The sequence below is a fragment of the Palaemon carinicauda genome, chromosome 19 (assembly GCF_036898095.1).
Source record: "Palaemon carinicauda isolate YSFRI2023 chromosome 19, ASM3689809v2, whole genome shotgun sequence".
NCBI lineage: Eukaryota > Metazoa > Arthropoda > Malacostraca > Decapoda > Palaemonidae > Palaemon > Palaemon carinicauda.
In genome coordinates, this window is record NC_090743.1 from 62,103,255 (window position 1) to 62,110,754 (window position 7,500).

General features: G+C 42.4%; 1 protein-coding gene across 1 annotated transcript in view; it reads left to right on the top strand.

Annotated features, from left to right (window-relative positions):
• The window catches only part of Polr3D (RNA polymerase III subunit C53), a 182,547-nt gene that overhangs the window by 68,053 nt on the left and 106,994 nt on the right, over nucleotides 1–7,500 (top strand). Inside the window, exons 3-4 of the mRNA XM_068394116.1 lie at nucleotides 2,553–2,666; nucleotides 2,947–3,051. Coding sequence (XP_068250217.1) covers nucleotides 2,553–2,666; nucleotides 2,947–3,051 — 219 coding nt within the window. The remainder of the gene's footprint in view (nucleotides 1–2,552; nucleotides 2,667–2,946; nucleotides 3,052–7,500) is intronic.

Below are 7,500 nucleotides of genomic sequence, written 5' to 3' on the forward strand. Positions count from 1 at the left end.
ACATCTGCGCTTGGACTTGATTGCTGTGCTTAGACACATCAAAAGAAGGGAGGAGAGACCATTGTGCTGCACTACATGACCTCAGGCCTCTGGGCAGAGTCCGAAAGTATCTTCACTTAAATCTCTTAAGAGATGAAGGCCAACTTTCTGGTCATTCAACAGCCTCATCAGTTCCTGATGGGCAACTCAGTGGTGTGATGAGTGAGAACACTACATAGTGGCTCACATAATAAAGCAAGAAGGAACTTGCTTGCAGCCTCTTCCCATCTAACAGTATAATACTAAGATGGGCTGAAGTCCGCTCGGTACCGCTATCAGCACCCTTCATTCCAGACTAGAGGAATGTGCTCGCCGACAATCTGAGCACAGCATATCAGATAAGGTGTACCGAATGGTCTTTGGGTCACCTTGTAGCCTACAAAGTCCTGGCTTTATGGGGTTCTCCAACTGTGGATCTGTTTGCAATGCCCCGGAACCTCAGACTTCCGCTGCTACCCAGTCCTAGACTCCAAGGCTCTCTGTCAAGAGGCATGCTAACAACGGTGGGTACAACAATGACGGTTGTCTCGTACCCGTTTTGTCTGATGAGCAGGGTACTCACCAAGACTAGAACATCGGTCAGCCTCTCAAGGTCTCTCATAGCTCCGCTATGGCATTATGCGGAATGGTTTCTGAACCCTCTGCAGCTCTTGACGGAGCCTTCAAAAGAGCCATGTCAAAGACAACCACACTTCAATATCTACCACAAGCTATAGCTTCACTATGACTGCATGCCTGGAGACTACTCAGCACCTCCTCTCTCAGAGAGGTTTTTGCAACAGGTTGCGAAGAAGTTGTCTGGATTTTTTAGGAATTCCTCAGCATCAGTCTACCAGGCAAAGTAGAACGTCTTTTGTGGTTGGTGTCATGGGAAAGCGTATCTCCACTCGATACCTCTATTCCAGCAATAGCGGAATCCTCAAGTCTTTTTAGGAGGAAAAGACCCCCCCTTTTCAGTTTCGGCAGGTAAAGACGATCACTCAGCCTTGAGCCTCGCCTTCAAACTGAAAGGAAAGGACATCCCTCTCATTGTTCCTCCCTACAGTACACTTCACCAGGCAACAAATTTTCATATAGTTTAGAAGACAGTGTTCCAACACACTTTGACAGTGGCCAAACAGGTCAAGGAACTTCATGGTCTCTCATTCAACAGCGCCCATTCAATGAGAATGGTGAAAGACAACATTCAGTTTCATCCCTTGAGTTTGTTGCCAAGACACAGTCTCCAGAGGCGACTGATCCTAGATCCCACCCCTTCCAGACAACAAGTCTCCACTCACTAACTGACGATCCAGATCATCTGTTACTGTACCCGGGGAGAGGTTTGAGGCTCTACCTCAAGAGAATGGCAACAGCCCACCTGGATGCCTCATTTTGTCATAAGCACTGGGAGAGACAAGAGGAGGATCACCAAAACATCATCTCTGCTGGATTCACAGTCATTAATTACGCTCTGAATCCAGATCCTCCTCCAACATATCGACCCACTATGTCAGGGGCATAGCTATGCCCTTGACCCTTCAAAGCAGATTACTCTGTGATGCAGGTTCTACAAGCCAGGGTGTGAATGCTCCAGGCGACTTTCACAACCCTTTTCCTGGAACTTGATACAATCTCTATGGGTCCTTTGGTGGCTGCACAACAGCTGGTTGTATACCTCAAGCTCCTTATTGGACAAGTAGCAGAAGGTTGAGGGTATTGTTACCTGGCTTTAGTCTGCTGGAATGAAAAGGAATGACTGGCTTTTTGCTTTTCTTTTATCCTCCCCTCTTATGGGGAAAGCAGCAGCCTGGGTTCTCTGCACAAGCTGACTTCAACCACTGTGGGTAAACCATGCTCCCTTGTGTACCTAGTATTGTGTCAATACTGTTGCGTTCCCATACCCTGGCAAGTGGTATTGAGAAAGTCTTGGTCCAACAGTTTTTCCTACAAAGTCTCGGAATAATTTTCACCTTGACTGTCACATTGCTAATCTCAACACACAGCTTGCGTAGGCCGCAGACCTTGCATAGCAGGGTTTAGCGAGGTGTAGGGACTCCTTGTCTTTGGTACCAACATACTCAATACAAGGAGCCTCCGGGTAAAGGCAAAAAGCCAGATTGGCAGGGACGTCCACCCTCCTAATGGGTGAATCACCCCTAATAAATAGCGTAGGTTTGTATTCCAGTTACGGAACAAATGACAAGTTCGTAGGTAATTTGTATTTTTCCTAACGATACAAACCTTTAGCTATTTATACAAACTTACCTGCCAACCCTATCCCTCTTAAAGTCTTACTTCCAAGCAAAGTGAGCTAAATCACAGGTGTGTGAGTGGGAGCAGTAAGAAGCTACCCCCCTACCCCTGCTAACTAGCGGGATGGGTAGTTAACCCTCACTAAAATCTTGATGGCTCGTCCTTTCAGCTTCACCGAAAGTAATACGCCGAATAAATAGCTAAAGCTTTGTATTGTTAGGAAAAATACAAATTATATACTGTACGAATTTGTCATATTGTATATGCATCCATTTCAGTTTATGGATACAAAATTGCCAATGAAGGGTGGCCTACCGACTAAAGAGAGACCGCCTGAGCTTTCTGTGGCACAGCTGCTAACTGGTAGACATGAAGACTTCATGTTCTTTCAAGTAAGTGTAGTGATAGGATACCTAAAATCCCTTCATTGATGTTAGATTAATGAAGACTGGTTGGAGTGACTGGTCTTATACAGGTATTACACTTTATAAAAAAAAAAAATTGGATGCTAACTATGTAGTGTTCATTTAGTTCTTGTATTCTATGACACTTTCAAGGAAAGTGCCGTTTAATTTATTTAATTTGATTTGGGATATTTCACTTGTACACTTATTAAAAGTAAATATTTGATTATTTTTAATTTGTTATGATTAATTATTTTTCCTTTTTCAGTTGCCAAACTCTCTTCCTAGCCTTCCCCCTGAAATCAAATTAGAACCTAATACTAAACCATCAGCATCGTCATCATCAAAGGCGCAAAAGCCGGCCAGTAGTGCAGTAAGTCATTGACTTTGGAAACGGAAATGATAATTTTTTTAACTTTAATGTAGCTAGTAAGGTATCATTAATTTACTTGACCCCATAGGAAGGGTAGTGCAATCAGTTCATCAGTATATTGTATTCATTACTAAAAGGTCTTTGTAGGATGCCCCCATTCCCTGGAAGCATCCAATTTTTGGTCTTCTATTTTTCTTCTGTTCATTTCTTTTCTTCTATCTTACTGTCCAATCTTTTTAACTTGTACTTCATTGTACAGCTGCAGGGTTTACCATAATTTCAAAAAGTTAAACCATAGTACAAGTTTTCCTCAGGTGCCCTGCCATAATAAATGCCCCACACCAAGCCATATATCATTATTATTATTACTAGCTAAGTTGCAACCCTAGTTGGGAAAGCAGGATGCTATAAGCCCAAGGGCTCCAACAGGAAAAAATATTTCAGAAAGGAAAGATAATAAATAAACTACAAGTGAAGTAATGAACAATTAACATGAAATATTTTAAGAACAGTAATAACATTAAAATAGAATTGTTCCGACACCAGAATATAAACCTTGTGCTCTTTATTAAGGAATATACTTGCGGCGAAGCTTAAACTAGCCATAAAACTTTTAGCGAGGTGTAATTACCCCACCGCTAGTTAGCAGAGGTGGGTGGGTGGGTAGCAAGGTAGCCCACTACCCTGCTCACATACATCTATCGTCCCTTATTACTTTTGGCTTGATGAGAGTAGATGTTCGTCTCTCTCTACGGCCAATGTTTTAACTGGTCTTTAACCTTTCTAGTTTTCTTGTATATATATATATATATATATATATATATATATATATATATATATATATATATATATATATTATTATTATTATTATTATATTACTTGCTAAGCTACAACCCTAGTTGGAAAAGCAGGATGCTATAAGCCCAGGGGCTCCAACAGGGAAAATAGCCCAAAGAGGAAATGAAAAGAGGAAACCAATATATTATAAGAACAGCAGCAACAATTAAATAAATAATTCCTAAATAAACTTAAAAAACTTTTAACAAAACAAGAGAAAGAGAAATCAGATAGAATAGTGTGCCCGAGTGTACCCTCAAGAAAGATACTCTAACCCAAGACAGTGGAAGACCATGGTACAGAGGCTATGGCATTACCCAAGACCAGAAAACAATGGTTTGATTTTTTTATTTTGGAGTGTCCCTCTCCTAGAAGAGCTGCTTACCATAGCTAAAGAGTCTCTTCTACCCTTACCAAGACGAAAGTAGCCACTGAACAATCAGAGTACAGTAGTTAACCCCTTGGGTGAAGAAGAATCGTTTGGTAATCTCAATGTTGTCAGGTGTATGAGGACAGAGGAGAATATGTAAAGAATAGTCCAGACTATTCAGTGTATGTGTTGGCAAAGGGAAAGTAAACCGTAACCAGAGAGAGGGATCCAATGTAGTACTGTCTGGCCAGTCAAAGGACCGACATAACTGTGTAGACGTCGATGGCTCTAGAGCCAGCATAGGCGGAGAAAATTCCGACACGACATTTTCCTCTTCTACCCTGGGGCACTTCTTGCCCTCATTCCCAAAGGTTATCTGGCCGTCAGGGGATGTTGCTGGTGCCTGAGGCACTACTATTTCCTTACTTGCTTTCGGAAATAGTAGTTTACGCATCCTATCATTAGGTAGGAAATGTCCCAGAGAGATTTTCTGGAAGCCTCTCACCCAGTTGCGTAATTTGTATTGAGCTATATTCATAGTCTCCGTAGACTTGGGATTCTTGAAACCTTCAGACATTAATGTCTGACATATATTGCAAACCTGCGGGTTCCAATAATGTAGGGATCCGGAAATAATATTGCAGGGGGCATGAAACCTGCAAGTATTATGACCATAACAATACTTACTCTTGGCCTTGCAGAAGACTGCAGCACAAGGTATCAGGTGTTCCTCCTGTAAAGAAAGGAAAACCAAATGAGTATACAAAGGATTATCTCCCTGATAATCAACATGCAAAGGTCATCTATAACAGAATAGCTTAGGATAGTAAGCTATAAAGGGATAGTAGGAGATACATACATGTGTACCCCCGTGAGCAAATGCTGTTACCTCCCCTCGGTATTAACTATATGGAGATTCCTCTATCAAGTAACTCCGAGTAAAAGGGCTCTTACCCCTAGGGGTAGAGAAGTACAAATTCACTGTCCCTTTATATTGTTAATACTGTGGGGTCAGGATGACTGATTTTTAATCAGAATATTGAAGAAATATTATTCTTTCAATATAGGAGTGGTACCAGCAGAATGCTCGCACAAGGGTATCCACGGTATGTTAGAAATTACTACTGTATAATGGTACTGTAATTTTCTATTTGCAGTAAGTCTATATTGCAAATTACTGGCTACTGTACAATCATGTATTGCAGTTCAGAAAATAAAGACATATATTTGTGTATCCCACTCAGCCTATTTGCCGTAGCCTTCCTTACAATATTAAATTATAGAGTTTCCTGATCAGGAAGACTCAAGGATAAAGGCTCTACCCTTTAAGGGTTAGGAATGTATCACCCCTGCCTTGAAGCTATTTAATATTGTAGGGTAATCCGAATACTGATTTCTAATCAGGATATTGAAGAAATTATATTCATTCAATATGGGATTGGGTTCAGCAAATGCCTGTGTATGGATATCCAAGATATATTGGAAATAACTACTAGTATAAAATATATAGTAGTTTTCTATCTGCAGTATTCTATACTGTAGATATACTGGCTACCTGTATAACATATACTGTAGTGTAATGTCTTGCCAGCATATCTAGTATGCTAGCTAGAGAGAGAGAGAGATAGCATGGAGTAAAGGCTACTCCTTTATTATTATTATTATTATTACTTGCTAAGCTAAAACCCTAGTTGGAAAAGCAGGATGCTATAGGCCCAGAGGCCCCAACAGGGAAAGTAGCTCAGTGAGGAAAGGAAACAAGGAAAATAAAATATTTCAGGAAGAGTAACAACATTGAAATAAATATTTCCTGTATAAACTATAAAAACTTTAACAAAACAATAGGAAAAGAAATAAGATGGAAGAATGTGCTTGAGTGTACCCTCAAGCAAGAGAACTCTAAACCAAGGCAGTGGAAGACCATGGTACAGAGGTTATGGCACTACCCAAGACTAGAGAACAATGGTTTGATTTTGGAGTGTCCTTCTCCTAGAAGAGCTGCTTACCATAGCTAAAGAGTCTCTTCTACCCTTACCAAGAGAAAAGTGGCCACTGAGCAATTACAGTGCAGTAACCCCTTGAGTGAAGAAGAATTATTTGGTAATCTGTGTTGTCAGGTGTATGAGGACAGAGGAGAATATGTAAAGAATAGGCCAGACTATTCAGTGTGTATGTAGTCAAAAAGGAAAATGAACCGTAACCAGAGAGAAGGATCCAATGTAGTACTGTCTGGCCAGTCAAAAGACCCAATAACTCTCTAGCGGTAGTATCTGTGTATGTATACAGTAATGAAGAATGTAAAAGTCTAATTTTACTGCCTTTCTCCAGAAAGAAGGTTCTAATGGAAGGGGAGAATGTACCATTCAGGCTTCCATCCAGCTACAGTACTATTGCCGGCAAGGTGCCGCCACTACACTGCCGGCAGTATCAGTACAGTCGGTGTGCTGCCATCGAAGTCAGCACTTATCTGCGCCAGCCTGGCCGGCGGTATTCCAGCAACAGAACCTGTGGATAGCAGTCTAAGGGAGAACTGAAGAACCTTGGGGACAGAAAGGGACTTCCCACTCACAGCCATCATGGCTGCCGGCAGCCGGCAGCCAAGAGCTGCCGACAGTCATCAGCTACCAGCAGAGACCATAGCTGCCAGCAGTATGCACTGCCGCCAGCCATAGTTACTGACATTCAACATGGCTGCCGACAGTTGTCATGGCTAGAGAGGGAGTCTGGCCGGCTCCGGCAACCTACCGGCAGTGGTAAGGTTGCAAGATGCCGGCCCTATGAAAGACAATGGCTAGGCCATCAAAAGTGGACAGAGGGGTAGGGAACAGGGTCCTGTGTTGCGTGTGAAAGGAACTGGCAAAATTGTCAGTCCTACCACCTCTTAAAAGAAACTCTGTTTTAGTATCGGCAGAATCCTAGGTGACAGGAGAGTCTCAGTTCTCCACCCTAGAGATTGCCGATACAGTTAAGGGGATGGCGGCATTGCCGCCTCCTCTCAACAGGGAGAAAACAGAGTTCCAGTGCCGCGTCATCCTAGGCAAAAGAAGAATATCACACTTCAGCCTAGGGGACTGCGGCACAGGACTAGTCTTCTAGTCGCAAGGAGAAGATGGTATCCTACCACAACTTCAAGTGCGGCTAGGGAGGGCTAGCCTCCAATGCCGGCAGCCTAGCCGGCAGGGGAATGATGGTATCCTACAACCCATTCGCCCTTCCGACAGGTCGCCGACATAAGACTAAAT